This window comes from Paramisgurnus dabryanus, chromosome 22 (genome assembly GCF_030506205.2).
Source record: "Paramisgurnus dabryanus chromosome 22, PD_genome_1.1, whole genome shotgun sequence".
Lineage (NCBI taxonomy): Eukaryota > Metazoa > Chordata > Actinopteri > Cypriniformes > Cobitidae > Paramisgurnus > Paramisgurnus dabryanus.
In genome coordinates this window covers 24,839,608-24,863,470 of record NC_133358.1, presented here as the reverse complement: position 1 = coordinate 24,863,470, position 23,863 = coordinate 24,839,608, and the positions used below count along the sequence as shown (strand labels likewise).

The 23,863-nt window shown below is 36.9% G+C and overlaps 2 protein-coding genes across 2 annotated transcripts in view; one reads left to right on the top strand and one right to left on the bottom strand.

Annotated features, from left to right (window-relative positions):
* Positions 1-1,217: 1,217 nt before the first annotated feature.
* Positions 1,218-9,895, top strand: tecrl2a (trans-2,3-enoyl-CoA reductase-like 2a). Its single transcript, XM_065258482.2, has 13 exons — positions 1,218-1,379; positions 4,291-4,341; positions 4,435-4,486; positions 4,606-4,650; positions 6,100-6,203; positions 6,567-6,682; positions 6,948-7,053; positions 7,628-7,700; positions 7,779-7,822; positions 8,394-8,451; positions 8,917-9,005; positions 9,084-9,129; positions 9,367-9,895. Exons 1-13 carry the CDS (start codon positions 1,356-1,358, stop codon positions 9,492-9,494), a joined length of 936 nt encoding a protein of 311 aa, XP_065114554.1. The 5' UTR covers positions 1,218-1,355; the 3' UTR covers positions 9,495-9,895.
* Positions 9,896-10,096: 201 nt separating this feature from the next.
* abca4a (ATP-binding cassette, sub-family A (ABC1), member 4a) overlaps positions 10,097-23,863 on the bottom strand; it is a 33,128-nt gene continuing 19,361 nt past the window's right edge. The window contains exons 20-49 of the mRNA XM_073813129.1: positions 23,649-23,780; positions 23,411-23,550; positions 23,122-23,259; positions 21,606-21,811; positions 21,448-21,553; positions 20,844-21,049; positions 20,502-20,556; positions 18,478-18,653; positions 17,440-17,564; positions 17,075-17,173; positions 16,791-16,980; positions 16,622-16,716; positions 16,506-16,538; positions 16,266-16,371; positions 15,994-16,068; positions 15,745-15,914; positions 15,466-15,643; positions 15,072-15,187; positions 14,806-14,953; positions 14,586-14,709; positions 14,096-14,225; positions 13,396-13,516; positions 13,243-13,305; positions 13,046-13,152; positions 11,726-11,867; positions 11,501-11,635; positions 11,312-11,415; positions 11,127-11,219; positions 10,772-11,021; positions 10,097-10,481 (exon numbers count right to left, since the gene is read on the bottom strand). Coding sequence (XP_073669230.1) covers positions 10,365-10,481; positions 10,772-11,021; positions 11,127-11,219; positions 11,312-11,415; positions 11,501-11,635; positions 11,726-11,867; positions 13,046-13,152; positions 13,243-13,305; positions 13,396-13,516; positions 14,096-14,225; positions 14,586-14,709; positions 14,806-14,953; positions 15,072-15,187; positions 15,466-15,643; positions 15,745-15,914; positions 15,994-16,068; positions 16,266-16,371; positions 16,506-16,538; positions 16,622-16,716; positions 16,791-16,980; positions 17,075-17,173; positions 17,440-17,564; positions 18,478-18,653; positions 20,502-20,556; positions 20,844-21,049; positions 21,448-21,553; positions 21,606-21,811; positions 23,122-23,259; positions 23,411-23,550; positions 23,649-23,780 — 3,880 coding nt within the window. The 3' untranslated portion in view covers positions 10,097-10,364. The remainder of the gene's footprint in view (positions 10,482-10,771; positions 11,022-11,126; positions 11,220-11,311; positions 11,416-11,500; positions 11,636-11,725; positions 11,868-13,045; positions 13,153-13,242; positions 13,306-13,395; positions 13,517-14,095; positions 14,226-14,585; positions 14,710-14,805; positions 14,954-15,071; positions 15,188-15,465; positions 15,644-15,744; positions 15,915-15,993; positions 16,069-16,265; positions 16,372-16,505; positions 16,539-16,621; positions 16,717-16,790; positions 16,981-17,074; positions 17,174-17,439; positions 17,565-18,477; positions 18,654-20,501; positions 20,557-20,843; positions 21,050-21,447; positions 21,554-21,605; positions 21,812-23,121; positions 23,260-23,410; positions 23,551-23,648; positions 23,781-23,863) is intronic.

Genomic DNA, 23,863 nt, shown 5'->3' with positions numbered 1-23,863 from the left:
ACTCTATCTGTCTGACTGTCTGTCTACTCTGTCTGTCCACTCTGTCTGTCTGTCTGTCTAGTCGGTCTGTCTGCTCTGTCGTGTCTGTCTGTCTGTCTGTCTTTGTATGTATGTCTACTCTGTCTGTCTGTCTGTCTATCTAGTCTGTCCACTCTGTTTTTTGTCTGTCTACTCTGTCTGTCTGTCTGTCTGCCTGTCTACTCTGTCTGTCCACGCTGTCTTTTTCTCTGTTTGTCTGACTGTATGTCTACACTGTCTGTCTGTCTACTCTATCTGTCTGTCTGTCTGTCTGTCTGTTTATCTGTCTGTCTGTCTGTCTGTCTACTCTATCTGTCTGTCTGCCTGTCTGTCTACTCTGTCTTTACACTCTTTTTTTCTGTGTGTCTACTCTGTCTGTACGTCTGTCTACTCTATCTGTCTGTCTATCTGCCTGCCTGTCTACTCTGTCGTTCTGTGTGTCTACTCTGTCTGTCTGTCTATCTAGTCTGTGTCTGTGTGTCAACTCTGACTTTCTGTCTGTCTACTCCGTCTGTCTGTCTACTCTGTCTACTCTGTCTGTCTGTCTGCCTCTCTCTCTCTCTCTCTCTCTCTCTCTCTCTCTACTCCTTCTTTCTGTCTGTCTGTCTGTCTCTGTATGTTTGCCTCTCTCTCTCTCTGTCTGTCTGTCTGTCTGTCTGTCTGTCTGTCTGTCTGTCTATCTAGTCTGTCCGCTCTGTCTTTTTGTCTGTCTACTTTGTCTGTCTAGTCTGTGTCTGTCTGTCTGTTTAGTTGGACTGTCTGCTCTGTCGTGTCTGTCTGTCTGTCTTTGTCTGTATGTCTACTCTGACTGTCTGTGTCTGTCTAGATGGTCAGATTGTTTATGTTAAAAAGTATCAATATGAGATGCTTAAATAGTACTTAAAACCCAAACTGATATGGTGTAGGACAGCAGTACTGTACATATTCTATTGTGTGGTACATTTTAGAGATGAAAACAGATCATAAAAGAGCATTAGGAGCAGGAGAAATTTAAAGACCAGATGGTCTTAAGGAGATGCCTCTCTGTTACATTTTAGTCAAGAAGCCGAAAGCACATTCATGACCATAACTCAGAGGTTATTTTCTATTTTTACCCTCATCAGACAGTGGAGGGCTTTCCTGATGACTCCCCACACAGTAACATTGGCTATAAGATAGCAAACCAGAGTGTCAGGTTTCAAGAACACCCTTATTGGAAGGGAGAGAGAGAGCGAGAGAAAGAGAGAGAGAGATAGGAATGGAGAATTCTCACTGGCAGTGATACATGAAGGTGCAGTGCAGCCTGTAAGAGTCCAGTTCAGGGGACTCTTATATTACGTCAGACAAAAAAACACAAAATGAGCAGAACAACATTTTTTGAGGTAAGACATTAAGTTCAATTTCAAGAGTTTGCACTTTTTGTAACACCTTTAACTTTGGAACTTGAGGGTTGTGAATGCTTGTTTACTTCAGTAAGTCTTAAAGGAGAGGTTTGCTTTTTACATATTGTTCTTTCGTAAATGTCGTCTTATTCTGTATCCCTGCCTTATTATCTTTAATAAAACCTAAAACTGCATAATATGATGTTTTATAAACAATGTATCAGAATAATTCTAGTATTAGAATTGTCTTTTTCAAGTGATGATTACAAATACTGTGGGAAAAAAACCATCGCTTGAATTTATATATTTTTACATTTTTAAAAGGATGTCACTCGCCAGCTAAATGTATTGCTTGTATGCTTGTATTATGTCGTGGATGGTTGCCAGGGAGTTGCTATGCGAATGCTTAGGTGTTCTGAGTGTTGTTAGGACGTTGCTATGCAGTAAATAGAGTACTGTGGGTGGTTGCTAGGATGTTAGTCCAACCTTAAGCTTCTAGTGTTTTAAGATTCAGATTTTTTCATAAGCTTAAAGTAGTTTTAGAAAAATTTAGTGATGAAAACAGTCTGTAGTTAAACTGAGGGGTTTAGAGGATTGTTCAAATTCTTAACCTTAAAGGTATTACGGAGGCTTTTCTTTTTCCGGGTGGATCATCAAGACAATTGGTCCTCCTAGTTGTCAATCAGGAGTGTTGCGCAATTGCATTTTTTAAAAAAGTGGAGAAGGCGGTTCTTTTCTAAAATTCGAGAAAATCCTTCGCTACACCTTTAAGTATGATGAAGTAATAATGATCTTTGTCTTTAGCAAGCAGTGTTTAAATATGAGTATAACCCTCAGATGTTCTGTTAAGCTCATTCTGAACAGCACAGCATTTTTTACACGGTCAGAAAAAAATGGTCCTGTCACTGGGACAGTACACTTTTTTAAAAGGTCCCATTGGCGGCTGGTGACTGCTCATCCGAGGGGCGCAAATTCAAAATATGTGTTCGGAGTGTCACTTGTGTTTCTTGTGTATTCATAATATGTGTTGGTTGCGTCATGTAAACCATGTGCATCACGTGTTTTGTCAAAATAAGTTCCTGCTGCACACGCGCCAAAACCATTTATGATAAAAGAGACGCTCACGTTCACAAAATACACATAAGACACTCCCTTAACAGTAAACTCTGATTGCATGAGATTATGCGAGTATCTGGCAAACGCGAGCGTCTCTTTTATCATAAACCCTTTAGACGCGTCTGCATTAGGAACTTATTTTGAAAAGACACGTGATGCACACAGGATCACTCGACGCACAGAACACACATTTTGAAATAACGAACCACACACACGACGGGCTACATACATTTTGTGATGAACTTCGCATCGAGCGCCCTCAAAAAAAGAAGTCACCGGCCGCCACTAAAAAAGGTCCTAATATGTACCATCTCTTAAAGCAACACTATGTAGTTTTTTTTACCTTTAAATAATGTCTCTAAAATAATTTCTGTGATAGAACAACTTTTAACTAGACAAATTGTACTGTTGCTGCAACCTGATCAGCCTCCTAGCTGCTACAAGCACACTCTGAAAGTGGCGGTGGAGGGTAGGAAACACAGCCCCGCCCCTCCCCCTGCCTGCAGAAGAGTGTCTGATACCAGGCACTGTTGCGCTTTTCAACCACATGGGGGAGCTGTAAGTCATTTTTACATAAAAACTACATAGTGTTGCTTTAAGGTGTACTTTTGGATACTTTTCTGTATGCGTGTTTCCTTCCATTACAATTCAGTATTGACAAACAAGCCTGTCTCCTAAAGAGAATTAATAACCCTCTCTAGTATTTCAACCACAATTGATCTGTCCACTCTCTCTTTTATTACCTTAATAAGCCATTACAGTAAATGTACAGAAGTCATACAATAACGTAACAATTTTTTGTCAACAGGAAGAAAATAGATTGAACAAATAAAGTCACTTAAAGAAAAACAAGAGTGTATAGTGGATACAGAATTATTTAAACGATTTTAATCATTTTAATTATATTTACTCTTATGTCAATAGTCAAATCCACAGAGTGCTTTTATTGACCATTTTGTCTGATTGACAGGACAGGTTTATATTGCTGCGAGGGTGTCCATTTTGTGTATGTATGTATGTTTTGTGTATGTATGTACACTTGAAGGTCACATTCCAGACATCCAATACAATATATGACTTCAAAAGGAAGCCCATTTAAGACTTAACTCCCTGCGGAATATCAAGACAGGTGGATCAACATCCGGTTTTAACTTGAACCACTTCGCGGGGACACTTGCTTTAAGTTGAGTGTCAGGCAACTCCTTTGTGTCCATTAGAAGATTATTACGCCATCCAATAAAAGAGCAATTTCAGCGTGGCAAGTCTGCTGAGCTCCACAGTACAGTAGTGCTTTCAATGCAAATTGAGCAGCCTCTGGGCTCACTAAACGCTCTGTAGATCAACGCTGACACCTTTTAATTAATATTAAAAACATCCCAACACTGCACCAGATGCATCCCAGGAATGCCGAGCTCAGATCGGAGATGGAGTTTATATTTTAGGATGATTTATGCATGTAAGGAATACACTGAGCTAAACTGGGAGACATGAAAAATGAAGTTCAGATTAATTGCTTAACCAGTCCCTAAAGTGTGTGCCTATGTGACTATGTGGGGCAATAGCAGCATGCGATTTCATATTATAAGGCAAAGATGTTAAAAAAGTACTTGGAAAGTTGTGTGTGTTATCTTGAAAAAGAGAATTCTGTGATAAAAAGAGATATACGGCTTTTGGCCGGGCTTAAAATGAACCACTAAATGAACTCGATTTATGTTGATTGAATTAAAAAGCTAGTTTGTTCTGCAGTGTCTGTGCTATGCAGATATTGACGGGATTGAAATTATGACTCTTTCAGGTCGAAATCCTGGACTGGAAAACAAAAGAACAGCTCTGTTTTCTGGACAAGGTAAGCACATAATAATAACATTAGATGACTATGACCATTGCACATTTAATGAAAAATTAAAGATTGTTTATCTTGTCTGTGTATTTAATTCAGGTGGAACCTCACTCGAGCATTGCTGAAATTAAGAGTTTGTTTCATAAGTCATGTAAGTTTTATTTTAAAGTGGATTTGTGTCATTGTAAAAACTGTGCATAGGTTTCCTTGATGAACTTTTTTATAACCTTTTAATTTAAGTACTTCATGATTTTTCTTGCTCGCTTTTAGATCCTAAATGGCATCCTGCTAGACAGTCCCTGAGATTAGAGCCCAGTGAGTATGAAAATGTTTTTAAAAATATTTTATAGATACACTGTAACTGATTTGTGTAATTTCAACAGTATTTTACTGTAAAAAGTACCGTAAACAACTGTAAAACATGTATACAGTATTATACTGTAAATAGCAAAGGATTATTATGATTAAAAATTATGGTCAGTACTGTAATCACTCTCTACTGTTATTGAACTGACAGTACTGTCATTAATTGTTGTAAATTGAACAGTATTTTACTTTAAAAAGTACAGTATACAACTGTAAAACATGTTTACAGTATTAAACTGTAATTAGCAAAGGATTATGGGAAAATTTATGTTCAGTACTGTAATCACTTTCTACTGTCATTTAACTTACAGTACTTTCATTGATTGTTGTAAATTGAACAGTATTTTACTGCAAAAAGTACAGTATACAACTGCGAAACATGTTTACAGTATTAAACTGTAATTAGCAAAGGATTATGGAAAAATTTATGTTCAGTACTGTAATCACTTTCTACTGTCATTTAAGTTACAGTACTTTCATTGATTGTTGTAAATTGAACAGTATTTTACTGTAAAAAGTACAGTATACAACTGCGAAACATGTTTACAGTATTAAACTGTAATTAGCAAAGGATTATGAGAAAATTTATGTTCAGTACTGTAATCACTTTCTACTGTCATTTAACTTACAGTACTTTCATTGTTGTAAATTGAACAGTATTTTACTGTAAAAAGTACAGTATACAACTGTAAAACATGTATACAGTATTATACTGGGTAAATAGCAAATGGGAAAGCTTATGCTCTGTACTGTAATCACTCTCTACCGTTATTTAACGTACAGTATTGAACAGTATTTCACTGTAAAAGCACAGTAACCATTGTAAAACATGCAAACAGTGTCATACTGTACATAGCAAAGAATTATGGAAATATTTGTGCTCATTACTGTCAAAGAATGTATACTGACAAGAAGCGAAACTCAATAGAACGTTCAACTTCAACAGCAGCAACCAGCAGCAAACCTATGCTTCCGCCATTTTGAGGCGATTCGGCAGTCCAGTACCACTAGATAACGCTAGTTTTGTTTTTCCTATTTTTTTATTATAAATTAATCATATGCCGTTTTTAAACAATCAGCCAATGACCAATAGTGGGGAAAAAAGTTTTTATCTGACGATACCAATTATAGGTCGATATATCGATGCATCCCTATTTTATAGCAATTTCATAATATTTATTACCTATACATTATAAATCACTGTATGATTTGTATTGCATCCATGACTGTAACATCAAAGAAAATAAAAATGTTATTCTTATTACTTTAAATATTTTAAAATAAATACAATTTTCCAACCTTTGTAAATCAGGTTAACCAGTGTCAAGTCATGACAGAAGCTGCATTTTCAATAGAGCTATATACATCAATGTATATTTCATTTTTCGGTATTTTCAGAGGGAAAAGCACTGAATGATGATGACATACTACAGAATCTGCCTGTCGGGACCACAGCAAGCTTATATTTTAAAGATCTTGGCCCACAGCTTGGCTGGACAATGGTAAGTGGATTTTGCAGGATGCATTGCCAAACTTCTGCCTTAATTTTAAACAAACAATCTTTAATAATCATAAACCTTCAGGACTTTAATAACAGTCCTATAGTCTTAAGTGGCATGCAGCCATATGTTTGCAGAATGACCCCACACACTGTCAGAAAAAAATGAAAAACGGTCACTGGGGCGCTACCCTTTAAAAACATAGATATGTTAGTACCTTAGAGGTACCTGTCGGTGCCAAAAAGTGCATATTAGTACTTCAAATGTATATTTGAACCATACATATACAGTACTGTATGTACCTACATGGTACACATTTTTTTAAAGGGTACTGCCCCTGTGACATACAAATCTTTGTTTCTTCAGGTTTTTCTGGTGGAGTACATGGGTCCTCTATTGATTTATCTTCTCTTTTACCTTCGGGTCCCCTACATCTACAGCAAGAAATACACTTTCACCTCCAGCACTCATCATGTGGTCAGGTATTGCAATAGTTTAGCCAAACACCACCTCCATCAAAAAGTAGTAATAATATTACACGAATGCTTTGTTCATCAAATACCTTTGCTTCAAATCTGCTTAATCCTGGCCTCAGGCCATTCAGAAATACTGGTGTGTTGGCAGAATCTATTAAGAGTCAGATTAAACATGCATATTTATAAGAAAGCATGTCTGACACAGCTCTTCAATTATTATAAGACAATACATGTTAATGTCACCATGTATCTTTCTGTTGTTTCTCTTTAGCTTGGCTTGTGTTTGTCACTCATTCCATTACATCAAAAGACTTATCGAAACTATTTTTGTGCACCGGTTTTCTCATGGCACGATGCCTCTCAGAACTACTGTAAAGGTGAGTGTCAGACTGGTTTGAATACAAATAGCAACTCCAGAAAGACTTAAAGTTAAACGATCAAAATAAAAACCTAACAATTAGGCTGTATGTTAACATTGGATCTATACCTGTACAGCATTTATTGGTCTTGGTTCATTTCTACATGTCATTTTCGAAATGTCATTGAACACTCTTAAAAATAAAGGTGCTTCACGATGACATAGAAGAACCTTTTCTGTCTAAATGATTCTTTAAAGCTAACATCTATAAAACCTTTCTGTTTCACAAAAGATGAAAAAAGGATGAAAATTGTTATTTGAGGAACCAAAAAGGTTCTTCTATGGCATTGCTGTGAAGAACCTATCTAGCACCTTTATTTTTAAAAGTGAATGCTAAATGAAATAATTAAAATAAACTAACAATGATCATTAGAAAATATAATTTAAAATGAATTGTGATTAAAAATTGTCGATTAATGATACTTATTGCTATTTTACTAACACATACAGAACATTTTTGCAAATGTTACCCAATTATATTACAATTTGTTTCTTTCACAAATGTTAAATGCTGTTTGCTGTTCTCTTTACAGAACTGTGCATATTACTGGGGTTTCGCGGCATGGTTAGCATATTACATCAACCATCCTCTCTACACACCACCATGTGAGTACCGAACCTACACAGAATCATATTTCGAATGTGTTAAATGTGTTAGATTAAACTTGTTATAATGTTTTACAGCTTATGGACAGAAACAGATCAACTATGCACTAATTATCTTTGTGGTACGTAGGATTCCTGGTTTATTAAACAATGGTGTCCAACCATCTGGACCAGTGGTTCTCAAACTTTTTCAGTGTGGAGCCCCCCGTGTACGATGCATCCCTTTGTGGCCACCCAAAGATCATTTATGACATAAAAGATTCCAAAACTTAAAATTTGAATTCAACAAAATATATTAAACTAGTGATGTTGGTTGGTAGCCTTATTTTTCTGAATTTTAATTACACAGAATTTATGATAAATTAATGTTTTTTATGAAATGTCATTAAATGGGGCCATTTCAGGGGCCCAAGGGGGCCAATTTTAAGATTTTCACATTGTAACAGTGAAACAACAAATCATCAAATTTTGTATTAATTTGTTAATCCAAGTCAAGCCTGACGCATGATGACATTTGAACAAGTCATGCTAATTTTTCATTTAAAGTTTTTGGTCAATTAGTTTAGCTTATGAAAAGATTTTCTAACGAAAAATCTAATTATATTAGAAATACTGAATTTTTCTACTGAATTTAGACTTTTATACCTTACTGTACATAAGAGATAAGTTACCAGCATGATGTTTTTCTTTCAGTTATGCGAGGCTGGCAATTTTTCTATCCATTGGTCACTGAACAGTTTAAAATGTGAAGGTAGGTGCACTGTATTTAATGTCTGTGTGAGAATGGCTCAGAGTCAGTGTTGCCAGGTCCAGTTATTATAAGCAACTTTGGTTATGTTTTTCCACCTACAGTACACGCAAAAAAATGCTGGGTTATTTTCAACCCAGCGTTGGGTCAAAAAGGGTCAAGCACAGCTGTTGGGCTAAACACTGTAATGTTTATATTTGACCTAAACAACCCAGCATAGGTTTAATTACAAACCAAACGGCTAGATTCATCCCTGTTTAAAAATAATCCAGCATAAAAAGTGTAATGAGACACTTTAGAAAGTTTATGAAGGGGGAAGGTAGTGGTCATGGTTATTGATATATTTGTTTATTTTAAAAAAGACAGGACTTTATTTTTTTTAGTTTTGATATTTGTAACAACATCTGGCAACATTGCTCAGAGTACGCCTGTGATTCACAGCTCTTTTAAATGTTTTCATGTTAAAAGGTTCCAAATGTCGGAGGTTTCCACGCCCATCTAAAAACCCATTCACGTGGCTATTTTTCTTTGTATCCTGTCCGAACTACACATATGAGGTAACCGAAACATAATTACACCGAGTCTGAATAACACACAATCCTGTGACTGACCCATTCTCCTCTTTGCTTTATCAGGTAGGAGCTTGGGTGGGCCTGTCGATCATGACCCAGTGTGTTCCAGGTAATCTACTGCCATTAAATGAGCATTTTAACAGGATGAGTTTGATATTTAATACATGTCTACAGTATAATGTCTTTCATAATTATACAGTGTGCTTGTAGCTCAATTGGTGAAGCAGTGCAAACTGAAAAATATATGGATTAAACTAAACCCTGTCCAGGAAACCGTCGCATTGTGTGTCAAAAACATGAAATGTTATTTTGTACATTAATAGAAATCACATGGTTTGTTTTGCAGTGGCTCTCTTCACTCTGGTGGGCTTCGCACAAATGACGATCTGGGCCAGAGGAAAACACAAAGCATACATCAGAGAGTTCAAAGACTATCCAAACCTCCGCATGCCCATCTTACCTTTAATCCTCTGAGCAAGTTTAGATGTTTCTGATCTGAGATCAAAATATCCAGAGATATGATGATCCTGAATAACAGTGACAGAGGTGAACAGCTGCATTTAAATGTGAATTAGATTAGTGGGAATGTTCCAGATTACATACAGTATTTGTGTTGGTTAACTCGTTACAATAACCACCTAATATGCAATTTTGATATCTACCTCTGTGCAATGACAAATGTGATGAATTACTTCAGCAATAAAGAAAGAAAGTTTTTCATTAACAGATGAAGACACTAAAACACATTTATATTAAAATATTGATCTTTAACATTTTAAACGAGAATCGCAACTAATATTTATTCCAAACAAAAAGAGGGATTATTATGATTAAAAAAAGTGCCATTAATAGTACTACTGTAAAGCATTTTTATACAAAAATATTAAATAACTTAATGCAAAATTTTGTGTCAATATTGTGATGTGGACTTTTATTTTTCAAACATTTTTAGTAAACAAATTATATAACTGGATATTCAATGTCAATTATTCAGTTTGATTGCAGTTTAACACATTATTATCATTATTATTAATATTAATTATTAAGTTGACATGCAATATGAATAAAAACAGCAATAAGTCCATGCAATAAATTCTATTGCAACATTAAATTTGTTTTTATAATAATACAAATTTTGTAAAAAAATATATACAGATATAATAAAGTGCTAAAGTTTTCATAATCCTACTTCAGTCTAGTTTTGTTTGTATTTTATGTAGATTTCTAAACAAGGCCAGGCAAAGAAGGTGTGCAAAGCAGATTTGTGTCTTACCGCAAGACTGAATTTTTAAATATCTTCCTTATTTTTCTTCAGCACTGTAACAGTTCGACATCTCCATATTTTTATGCTTTCGTTTTTGCAGGAGAGACTCTCACGTCTCGTCGGGCACCGGCTGCCCTCGGGTGCAACACAATAGTCTCATCCTCTCCGGACTGCTGTTTGGCAAAATTCACAAATACCTTGAGAGGAAAGAAACCAAGACATCAAGACTGTCAGAAGCCGAACAGAAGTAAATTTGTCACATGCAGTCTTTGAAACTATAATAGCAGTTTCTGAGTCTAAACTGGACTGTTGTATTCTGCATTCGTCTGGTTCGGGACACCCATACACCTTCTGTATTATGAATTGCTCTGTCTTGGACTATATTAAGGGCATCACATATTTCTCAGGCTTATAGCACACCAAGAACACAAAATAAGAGTAGACTGTCTTTTAATTAAAATACTAAGAACTAGATCATTAAAAATACCTGATCCAGGGTCGTCTGGGAAACCGAGTAATCTTCGATATTCAGCCTTTCCTTATTGGCCAAGACTAGCTGGAAGATTTTGGCCAAAGATGAGGAAGAGATCTCATATTGTAAAATATTAAAGTGCTTTTCTCGCTGAATGCAGCCTGGAAATGTGCTCTCCATAAACGCTTCAGCCGGATTCAGATCTGGTACCAGGCCTGCTTTGGCTGCCCTGATTTTCATAGTGACCACATATCCATCACCAAATCTGAGTAGTTTACAAAAAGAAAATTCAAGCAACATATCAAGATGACAACAAAGAAAATCCAGGTATGATACACACTAATAATTTTGGTAGAAGGTGGATTCGTACTTGTATTTTAAGTGCTGGATGGAGCCGAGACACTTAAAGGTTCCATTCACCATGATGGCCAGTCGTGTACATAGAGCTTCACATTCCTCCATGCTGTTGGTAAAAACACAATTAATGGAATTTATTTTTTTTGTTTACATAGAATTTAGTGTTATTTATTACATATTTGTTATATTTATTCTTGCCTGTGTGAGGTAAGGACTACAGCCCTCCCATCCTGAATAACGCTCATGATGGAGTTCCAGAGGAACCTGCGAGACTGGGGATCCATTCCTGTGGTTGGTTCATCCTGTTACAGGAGGAGAACACATCTGTTCAGCCAATAAAAATCTGCTTATCATGTTTTGAGAGAAACATCACAGAAAGTCACTTACCAGTAGCAGAAGAGCAGGACAACCAATCATTGCAATAGCTGTGGAGAGTTTACGCTTGTTTCCTCCGCTGTAAGTGCCTGCACTAGAGCCAGCATACTCACATAAACCCAACTTCTGGATTCCCCATTCAGCCACCTGCATCCAAAAGAAATCAAGATATTTAGCAAGAATCCACACACACACACAGAGAGAGAGAGAGAAATAATGGATTAGAGAAAGTCTGACTCTGTTGATCTCTGATTCTGGGACTCCTCTGAGCCGTGCATACAGATGTAGATGTTCCCTGCCTGTCAAAAGGTCATCTATAGCATCATACTGAGGACAGTAGCCCATGTTCTGGTGCACATCCAGGATGTTGGTCAGAATGCTGAAAAATCGCAAAAACAATGAAAATAATGAATGAAGACGAAGCAAACAGGACTATAATAACATTGGGTCTCATTCATTAATAATTGCATATGTTTTTCATATTTATACGCCCACTTAAACTTCTCACAAAAACTTTACGCCTAATTCACAACACGTGCGTATGAATTTGTTCTTATATTTGTTCTTACGTTAGTGAATTTGGAGTGTTTAACATGAGCGGTCGCGTGCTCGAGGTTGGTAATTTGCATAAAGGAGTGTAACTACTGTCGCATGTAAATAATGCACATAATACTCATTGCGGCCGTGTGGTGCGTGTGCCCGCTCGCGCTGTGAAGCATGTCCGCACTATTCTCTGAGATGCACTTGATGGCCTTTGTGCAGTGAATTTTTATTTATTTTTTTGACTACCTAGTTAAGGCGGTATGGTTACACAGCTTAGGTGGGCCACTTGAACTGCAAAGTGCTGCAGGAAACCCTGAGGTATTTTGCGGACAAACTGATAGTTTTGCTACAAACTCTTCACTGATCACTGTTCAAACAAAAAGTTCACTCTCAGAAATAAAAAAAGATACAAAAGCTGTCAGAGGGGTGGCACCCTTTCAAAAAGTACACCTTAGTTCCTGAAGGGGGCATACAGGTAACTCAAAGTAGAGGTCTTCTTGGGTCTAAAGAAATGTAACCAACCCGAAATTACTGAATCACTTTATACCTAAACCTGACATGCATAAATATTTTTTTTTAAAGAAAGACCCAACCCAAGACAAACCTGAGAAAATTATACCCCAGTCCGACTCGACTCAGTGACAGTTTTGTTTTAAAGTGACTGGACCCCCACGTAAACAGCACCAATGTGTCTGCAGCCCCCCATGCACGAGTCAGACAGAAGAAACCCCGCTGTTCTCACAACCAATTTGGCCCACTGCTCTATTTCTTTTCATTTGTTATCTGACACCAAGGTAACTGCTGAAATGTGCATTCAAAATTGATTGACAGGTCTGGCTGAACGAAAATTAATTTACCGTCAGCCACACAATGTCACAAGCGCTCTTGACAAACAAAGGGGGGTTAAAACCTTTTATAAAGGGTACCATCCCAGTTATAGCCCTATATGTACCTTTTGTTTCTGACAGTGCTGAAATACCATACAAGACCAATACAAGAGCAATGTTTTCATACCTGTAACCAGTTACAGCAGCTTCCCCTGAAGTAACATCTATATCCCCTGTCAGCATTTTAAACGTGGTAGTTTTTCCAGCACCATTTACACCCAAAAGTCCAAAGCACTGTGGGAGAAATTAAGCTTATGCAATGCGTGTAGACTGTGCTTATATCTAATGTATTCATTTTTAATGCATTGCACCTTCATTGGTTACCTCTCCTGGAGACACTCCCACACATATCCGATCCACTGCTGGTCTCAAAGTTCCAGAATACATCTGCAATTTGAGAAAACACATTCAAGATTTGTGCTGAAATTGTGTGAAAGCATTACCCACAATGCATCAGTGTGAAGTGGGTAGACATGCCTTTGATAGGTCTTTAATCTGAAGGATGTCACTGGAAGTCTTGCCTTTATAAATCCTCTCTCTCTCCTTGGCCACATCCACATCTTCATCAGTTATGGGCGGCTTTATATAATCTGACATCCTGTTAGAAAGAAGCACACCACGATAGTGTTTCAGTAGCTCAATTGTTAGAGGTTATGGGTTTGATTCCCAGGGAACACATATACTGATAAAATGTATACTTTGAATTCGCTGTCACTTTGCATAAATGTAAATATTTTACTGTGTACATTGATGTATGGTTTGTTAGGATAGGACAATATTTGGCCGAGATATTTAAAATCTGAGGGTGCAAAAAAATCTAAATATTGAGAAAATTGCCTTTAAAGTTGTCCAAACACATATTACTAAAGATAAATACATTTTTCATATATTTTAGTAAGAAAATTAAAAATATATATTCATGGAACGTGATCTACTTAATATCCTAATGATTTTTTCCATAAATTTTTTTACCAATACAATGTATTTTTGACTATTGCTACAAATATACACGTGCAATGTTTGACTGGTTTTGTGGTCCAGGGTCATTGTAGCACTTATATATATATATATATATATATATATATATATATAGCACCATAATAGAAATAAAAATGCAATATGCAGTAAAATCCTAAAAAAAATCCTTAATGAACAATGTGAATGGATTTCGTCTCACCAGTGCTCCAGGAAGAATCTGTGCTGTATTATGATGTTTAGGGTGAAATACACAAACCCCTCTATTGCCATAAAGGTCACATTTTTCCCCACAAAGTCCCAGCTGAATGGATCCAAGCTGAAGTCCTCACCTGAGACAAACAGGTGTTTAAATAAAGCTTAATAAGTAAGGATTTAAGAAATCGGTTTACCAAACCCATCCATCATTCATTCTTCTAAATAACATAAAAGATGTTAGGCAGATAGTAAAGTCTGTGTCACTGTTTATTTAAAATGATCATGATCCTTGAATTGGCTTTATCTGCAATGTGAATCTCTCCTTTAGAGACGGTCATCAAATGTGTGGTGTTATATTTCAATCACGTTGACAGAGAGAATAAAGCACCAGTGGTCACTGGGGCCAAACCTGGCCAAGGGCCGGGCTTGGGTTGCTTGCGGCAGCTTTTGAACAAGCACCTGAAATGCGAGGTGAGTAAAGGAGTTGGACTCACCAAAGCGCGCATACACGTCCGTCACGGCCTGGTTTATTGCCATGTCAATGAGCCCACGGCCCAAACAGAAATGAGGAAAGACGAGGAGGGCTTTCTTTAAAACTTGGTTACACATATACAGAGCCTGTGAAATAAAGTACATAAGATTTTTTGAGTATTTGTAAGTCAATTTTAGATAATATTATGATCAATAGTCATGGTGATGCTTGTAATTGTTTACCTCTGTATTATCAAACAAGTCCAGGATGAATGTGATGGCACTGCTGTTGATGCCGATGAAGAGGTTGATGCAGGACAGAGATACATAAGCTGTGCTAGGCACATTAAACACATATGACATTGGATACATCAGGGGTGTCACGGACCAACTGCATCATGGAGAAAGAAAAAAACGGATCAGGGCAAATCTGTCTGTATTTTAACACCTGATAGGACAGATTTTAATATGCTTTTGCCATTAGAATGTACATAGTCACATTTTATTACCCATAAAGCATCAACAGAGCTATCAAAGCTTGTAGGTTCTCCGGCGAGGTGTAGCATTTCTTGTCAAATGCAATAAAAATCCCCACGACCATCGCCACGCTGACAGCATAGTTTACCTAAGGTGAGAGAACAAGAGCACATACGCATAAAAGGGGAAATAGTGTCAATGGGTACAGCATTGTGCTAGCAGTGCAAGGGTCATGGGTTCGATACCCAGAAAACACACATACTGATAAAATGTATATCATGAGTAAATTAGTAGTATGGAGGCTATAGTAGTACTTTTCCTAATGACGTTATATCCATAATACTTACAACATGTTTATTGTTGTATATCTGTGTGTGTATATGAGGAGGGTTTTGGATAGAGTAGATAAATATGGTGCCAACTCACCATATCCCAGAAGAAGTTAGCAGTCCAGTAGACCAGAGGACCGACGCCACTCACAAACTGCAAGTGTTTGGCTTGCGTCACTCTCTCTTGGATCAAATAGAGCACAAAACTGGCCGGTACGAAGGACATGGCAAAGATCACGCAGATGGCAACTACGGCATCCACTGAGGTGGTCAGTCTGACAGAACAAAAAAGTGAAAAATATACTGTGCAGGATAGTCTTTAAACATTTACACTTTAAAATATATTTTCTGAATACTTTTGGGGTTTAACACTCACACTGTCACCTCTGACAGCTGTTCCTTGGTTAGGTTCAGTGGATGATTGATGGCTGTAATGCCAAACTCATTTAAGTTGGCACCGGGAGGCAGGTTGGCACGAAGGATGGCGTTATTTGCTACGTTCATGAAAGCCACCATGGCATGCCAGCCCTTGTTGTTGAACCACACCTGTGAAGGTAGCAGATGGGTTATTTATCTATTCAACAAGCCGAGTTTACCATACTGTGACGTGAATTAAAGTTCTCACCTTGACATTGTTTTCAGTCTCCATATACTTTAAGAAAGTACCAAACTCCTTTAGAGAAAGTCTTGAGTATCTACCCTGTGTAAACAATACATAGAAACACTGTATAACTGGAACATAACCCATCTTTAACTTTTCCTATTTTGCTTTGCTTCTGTCTCATTAATATGTAAAACAAAGCTTGAATTTACAATAAAACATGATAAAAATAAACAATTACACCTAATGCATGCATGAATTGTGCGTGTATTGGGTGCGCTCACACCACAACTGACCCCTGTGACATTAAGCAAACGTCCTAACTGAGACGCAACATTGTGGATGGTTTTAGGATCCAAATCCAGAACAGGAAGTCTTCCCCCAACTGAGATGCCTCCATATCTGAAAGAAATAATCCATAGAGTCAAGATTTTACATTTGCAGGGCACTTATGTACACATGTATGTTCAACAAGACACCACAAGAGGGAGCACTTGTATTTTCTACTTCAAAATGTAAAATTTGGGCACCAATACCTTTGTTCATTTACCCAGTACTTGCTTTTCAAGCTGTAAAACAACAACACAAATAAGGTTCATGTTAAAGTACATGTAAAACAGAACTGTGGTAGTTGATAATATGAGCACAATACCTTGTCCTTATTAAGCTTGGGTAAGTCTTTACCAAATAATCAGAAATATTTCTGCCAGTCAGGTCCAGCAAAACATCCCCAGTGGATTGAATTCTCTGAAATCCAGATACATGTTTTATTATACACATCAGCACATTATAAAAGTTTGATCTATAGCTGAGAGGCAGACCTGAGGAGGTGGAAGACCCCCGGCACCCTCCGGGCACACAGGTAACATGGTGAGTTTGCCGCGCATGCTGCACTGGCAGCTGGGTGATGGATTGACGTAAGTCCACTTTGGGTCGGCCAACATGTCTATGAGGGCGGGGTTTACCAGGGGCATCTCCCACTCTGTGGTTATGTTATTACATGGATAGTCTCTGTGAGGAAGAACAGACAGTGTTAGTAGGTAAATGGGACACCTTAGTTTTATCTATGGATTATTAATTGTAATTATAACGTATAGATGCATACTCTAAAGGTTCATCCGCCATACAGCGAGTTCCAAATCCAGGTCTGTTTAGAAGCACCTCACCAAAATACCTCATTTCTGGGCTTTGCATCTGTTCGTTACTAAAAGTAATGTGAAAATTAGGGCTGTCATTTGATTAAAATGTTTAACTGAAGTAATGATATGATATACTGATTCATTAGTCTAAAAATGTAGATATCAGTGACAATTAGGCAAAACATCAAACACGTTTTATATGAACAGCTCAATAGATTAACCATGCGCGCTTTTGTAAGTAAGCTTATTATAAAATGTCCATACATATCAGTTCCTATCACAATTTATTAACATAAACACAACTAAATCCTGATTCGTCTCAGTGAAATACCTGAAGAATGTGAACTGTCTGCCGTACATCCAAGGGCTCAAGGTCAGGCTGGGATATTCTCCAAACGGAGGAACAATAAGAGTGAACATTAAAGAAACCAGGACAAAACTAGCCGGCAACACAATCTGAGGAAGAAGAGTGAATTAGGTTAAAGGAATATTCCATTTTCTTAAAAGAAAAATCCAGATAATTTTCTCACCACCATGTCATCCAAAATGTTGATGTCTTTCTTTGTTCAGTCGAGAAGAAATTATGTTTTTTGAGAAAAACATTGCAGGATTTTTCTCATTTTAATGGACTTTAATAGAGCCCAACATTTAATACTTAACTCAACACTTAACAGTTTTTTTCAACCGAGTTTCAAAGGACTCTAAACGATCCCAAACGAGGCATAAGGGTCTTATCTAGCAAAACGATTGTCATTTTTGACAATAAAAATAACAAATATACACTTTTAAGGCACAACTTCTCGTCTAGATCCGGTTGTGATGCGCCAGCGTGACCCCACGCAATACGTCATGACGTCAAGAGGTCACAGAGGACGAACGCGAAACTCCGCCCCAGTGTTTACAAGTGTGTGGAGAAAGAGGACCGTTCCTACGTTGTTGTATGTCAACTGATACTAATTAATGTCTTTGTGTCAGTTTATTGTTTACAATGGTCCACAAATGTGCGTTTTATATATGTAACACGTGACCTCCCTACGTCACTACGCATTTACGTTAGGTCGCGCTGGACCGGACCTAGACGAAAAGTTGTGGTTTAAAAGAGCATATTTTTTATTTTTCTTGTCAAAAAAATGTCCACTAAAGTCCATTAAAATGAGAAAAATCCTGCAATGTTTTCCTCAAAAAACATAATTTCTTCTCGACTGAACAAAGAAAGACATCAACATTTTGGATGACATGGTGGTGAGTAAATTATCTGAATTTTCCTTTTAAAAAAATGGAATATTCCTTTAATAAACACAGTCTATAAACCAAAACCCCCAGACCTCATAATTGCATTTTTAATTAAGCTACAAGTTGTTATTCTGACCTGGGCTAGAAAGTCTTTTCCAGACCGTGTGCTGTGATGAAATCTCTTGATGAGCAAAGCAAAAAGCTGTTTGAGGACCAAAAAGAATCCTTTCACCTGTCTGGATCCTCTGCCCTCTTTGCTGAATGAACTTCCAGGGTTCGACTGACCGTTAGTGTACACAGACCCGTCTCCATCTGCACACAAGACCAAATACAGTAAGGAGGAAGTATATAACTAAATTACATTAAACATTTAGGTTTCCCAGACAGGGCTTGAGTCTAGTCCAATAATTAAATGCTTGTCTGAGTTGTCTTAACTGAAAAGATTCATACGTAACAATATAGGGATGCATAACGATTAATCATGATTAATCTATAGCAGAATAAAAGTTTTGTTTACATCATATATGTGTGTGAACTGTGTATAATAACTTACTATAGATAAATGCACAAACATGCATGTATATATTAAATTTTTTTTTATATGTGTATAGACCGTTTCAGCAGTAACAATATAAACAAGCGGACGTCACGTTCCGCACGTAACTTCCGGTAAACTCCGCTAAGAATAAATAACAACAAAGTTCTTTAAACGTAGTTTATTTATATAACAAGCAAAAAAAACAACACATAGATTACCTAGGAAACCAAAACATTTGTTATTTTTGACGAGGCATTCGTTCAAGAGATCAGTTTAGTAACTAGTCAGACCATTAAAAAAACGAAACCGGAAGTAAGGTTCGGATCCAGACGTGTATCACGTGCGTCCAATGAAACCGTCTATATACATTTGTATATTTATGTCTAATTTATATTATATATAAATGCTTAATATATAAATACTTTTTTTTCTTAAAATTATACATGCATGCATGTGTGCATATTTATATATAAATAATTATTTTACATAAATCTTTAAGCATCCCCAATCTTGCTTTATTTTTTTATGTGCAATTTCAGTGCAGGAAGTACAGTGGAAGTCCTTATATGGGCACTTTAACCGGAATAGCGCACACACACACACCAAGCAAGAGCTGACACGAAATCAACATCACCAAAGAAGTTTGCTGTTTTTGTGAGAGAAGTTTAAGTTTGTTCACCTTCCCAAAGAACCCAGCATTATGGGAACCAATGGATGTAGTTGTTTATCTGGGATAGCGACGGAGTTGTGCGTGTGTTTGTTTAACGTTGTGTTTTGTTGGCAATCGGCGCGTAAGTGCATGTAATGTAAACAACACAAACATCTAGTGAATCATAAGTTATCCAGAGATTGTGGGATAATGTTTTGTGTGTGTTGACTCGCTCCTCCAAGTTACGGCTCCAGGAGGTCGGATTTACACTGCAAAAAATTTATTTCTTACTTAGTATTTTTGTCTTGTTTTTAGTAAAATATCTAAAAATTCTTAAATTAAGTTGTATTTTCTTGATAATCAAAATTACCCAGCGCATAAGTATTGTTTTTAGGCAAAAAATATAAAATTCAAGCAAATTTGTGCCTAAAACAAGCTAAAAAATGTGCCAATGAATTAAGAAAAATTTTCTTGAATTAAGTGTTTATGAAAAAAGTATATATACACGGCAAAATATTATTTTCACGAAAAAAAAATCTTAGTATTAAGATGTTTTTTCTTGATGAGCAAAACGACCCAAGAAAATAAGTCTAGTTTTTAGACCAAAAATATCAAATTTAAGTGATTTTGTGCATAAAACAAACAAAAGAATCTGCCAATGGGGTAAGCACATTTTTCTTGAATTTTTCTTGAATTTAGTGTTTTTTTGCTTACCCCATTGGCAATTTTTTTTGCCTGTTTAATGCACAAAATCACTTAAATTTAATGTTTTTGGTCTATTAACTAGACTTATTTTCTTGGGTCATTTTGCTCATTAAGAAAAAGCATCTTAATTTAAGATTTTTTTGATATTTTTACTGAAAACAAGACCAAAATACTAATAATTTTTTTCTTGAAAATTATTTTTTGCAGTGCATACACATATACAGACACACATAGGTTGATTGACTGACTGATCAACAGGTAATCTTACCTGATACAGCACTGCTGTCAGAAGTCTCTCCATCAGATGTGACTTTCAGAAAGACCTGTAGATAAATGGCATTGACACCAAGGGGATGATGCTTTTTAAACATTTTTTGGTTTTGAATATAATATTAAGAAGTTTTGCATTTCTTAAAAGGCAGCCAAAAGGTGCTAAAAGGAGATTTTCAAACTTTAACCTTGAAGTTTAAACACAAAAAATAAACAAGGCACCTAAAACTGAATTTTTTTGTACGTCATGCAATTTAAGCTCACATTATTGTACAAAACTGAGTAGGAGGAATATTGCTGCCAACAATGATGGAGAATAAGCCTGTGCGTGTGATCACACCTCCTCCAGAGATGAGTCTGAAACTCCAAAACTGCTTAACCCGATGTCCGTAAGTGTCTCCTCTAGTTCTCTGAACAGACTGGCGTAAGAGCGATGTCTAAAGCCTCTGCTGGGCAGCAAGAAGGTCAGTTCTTGACCTATGACTTCAATCAGCCTGGCGTCTGGAGCATGATGGTGCACGAGGTCCGTGATGCTCTTAATGTCCCCTAGGACAGATAATCAGAAAACAAATAAACAAGTGTGATGCATTCTCAGTTAATCAGTGCAGGTTATTAAACAAAAATTAAAAATAGGCACAATCCTGTTTTCCTGTTGCTCAACTGGTTTGATTTCAAGGGAAGACACAGATGAAATGTATACCTTCAATGTGCTATGTGTCGTTTTACTAAACATTATTTTTGTCAATCTATAAAATATTTTCAAATTAAACATCTTAAAGGTTAGTATGCAAGATGTCAGGTTGAATATATCATGGTGGCTGAGGCTGAATTAATTGTAAAAAAAATCAAGTATGCAGAAGAAGAATAAAGATTTAAAATACGTCAGCCACCTTGTCATTTCTGCTGAGTGAATATTATTTCGATATCTTAATGACACACTTTACCTTCCATCTGTCTTCCTGTCATTTTAGGCAGCTTTTTGCTCTTCTCTTTAAACTTGGTACAAAGTGAACACGTACAAGTGCAGTCCTCTGAACAGTCACACTGACCCTATGAAAAAGCACATAAATATAACCGGTTTGTAAACTCTCTATTTGAACACCGTCAAATGTCTCACCTCTCTCCTATCACAGGGTGATTCCTCTTTAATGCGCCGCACCAGAGTGAGGTAGAACCCAGCACCCAGACAGTTCTTCAGGAAGAGAGGAGACCCACAACAGTGCAGTCGACCCCGAGAGATGACGGCCACGCGGTCGCTCAGCAGGTCCGCTTCATCCATGTGGTGTGTGGACAGGATCACTGTACGACCTGTGCAATACACGCACAGAAACAATAAACCAACATTTCACACCTGTACTCAAAGTATAAAGATATAATACAATGTGTAAGGTGATGGTGGAGGTTATAAGATATACAAACAGACAGAAATAGAGAGACAGACGATTGAAAAACGATATATAGATAGATAAACAGACAGAAATAGAAAGACAGACAGAAATAAATAGAAATAGAATAAGGGAGAAATAGACAGAAATTGAGAGACAGACAAACAGACAGACAGACAAAAATAGACAGACAGAAATAGAGAGAGAGAGAGAGACAGACAGACAGACAGACAGACAGATAGATAGACAGATAGAAATAGAGAGACAGACGACTGACAAACGATATATAGACAGACAGAAATATAGAGAAATAGAAAGAAATAGAGAGACAGACGATAGACAAATAATAACAGAAATATAGAGAAATAGAAAGAATTAGAAAGACAAACGATAGATAAATAGACAGACAAACAGACAGAAAAAGAGAGAAACAGACAGAAATAGAGAGACAGTTTATAGACAGACAGATAGACAAACAGAAACAGACAAACAGACAGAAATAGAGAAACAGAAGATAAACAGATAGACAAATAGAGAGACAGACGATAGATAGACAAACAGACAGACAGACAGACAGACAGATAGACAGACAGACAGATAGAAATAAAGAGACAGATGATAGATAGGTAGATAAATTCATAGATAGAGACAGACAGACAGAAAGATAAATAAATAGAGACAGACAGACAGACAGAAATAGACAAACAGACAAAAAAGATAAAAATAGACAGAAATAGAGAGACAGATGATAGACAGACAGATAGAAATAAACAGACAGATGATAGGTAGGTAGATAGACAGACAGACAGATAGACAGACAGACGGAAAGAAATAGAGAGAAATAGACAGAAAAAAGAAACCGACAATAGACAGACAGATAGACAAATAGAGACAGACAGACAGACAGAAATAGACAGAAATAAAAAGACAGATGATAAACAGATAGAGAGACAGAGAGAGAGACAGACAGACAGACAAATAGAGAGATAGATAGACAGACAGACAGAAAAAGATAGAAATAGACAGAAAAAAATAAACAGACGATAGACAGACAGATAGGGAGATAGAGAGACAGACAGACAGATAGATATAAATAGAGAGAAATAAAGAGACAGACGACAGACAGACAGACAAAACGATAGATAGAATGATAGATAGACAGACAGAAAGTATGATATGGATGGATGTATAGACAAAGACTTTTTGATATGTCCAGGAATATTTCCCAGGTACCAGCACGGAATTTCAGTAGCAAGTCCCAGATGGATCGTCTGGAATATGGATCCACTCCTGATGTGGGTTCATCCAGAAACACCACTTTTGCACCACCAACAAAAGCCATGGCAACAGAAAGCTTTCTCTGCATACCACCTACAGAAAGAAAGAATACCAAGTCAGTAAATCAGTATCTATATACAGTTCAAAGAGTTTGAGACTTTGTTTCACACATTTGCTGTTTTGGAGCTTTGTAAAACATTGAGAAAACATGTTTTGGATTGTAAAAAGAGATTTGTGAGCTAACCTGACAGATTTTGTACTTGCTCGTTTCTCTTGTGAGGAAGACCAAGATCTTCCAGCATGTTTTCCACTTCCAGCTGGGCTTCGGGAAATGGTTTACCCTTCAGCAGAGAGTAAAACAGTATGTGCTCTGCTACTGTCATACTGCATGACAGAAAGAAAGAGAAAGATTGATTTAAAATGTCATTCTTGGAGGTGTACCAACATCCTTCAAACTGAAACCACATTATGGGTGTACAAACTGGTGAAAGATGATGTTATGTTGGGGACACGTTCCTAGCGATTTGCGGATGGCGTCCATTTCTGTCCGGATGTCTTTCCCATAAATAAAGGCCTTACCAGAGGTAGGGGGAAACATGCCTGTGAGAATTGACCTGTGAGAGAGATAAACAAACTTTCAGTGTTCAGGGTTCCCACAACTTAGTTAAATTCAAATTCAAGGACCTTTCAAGAATAT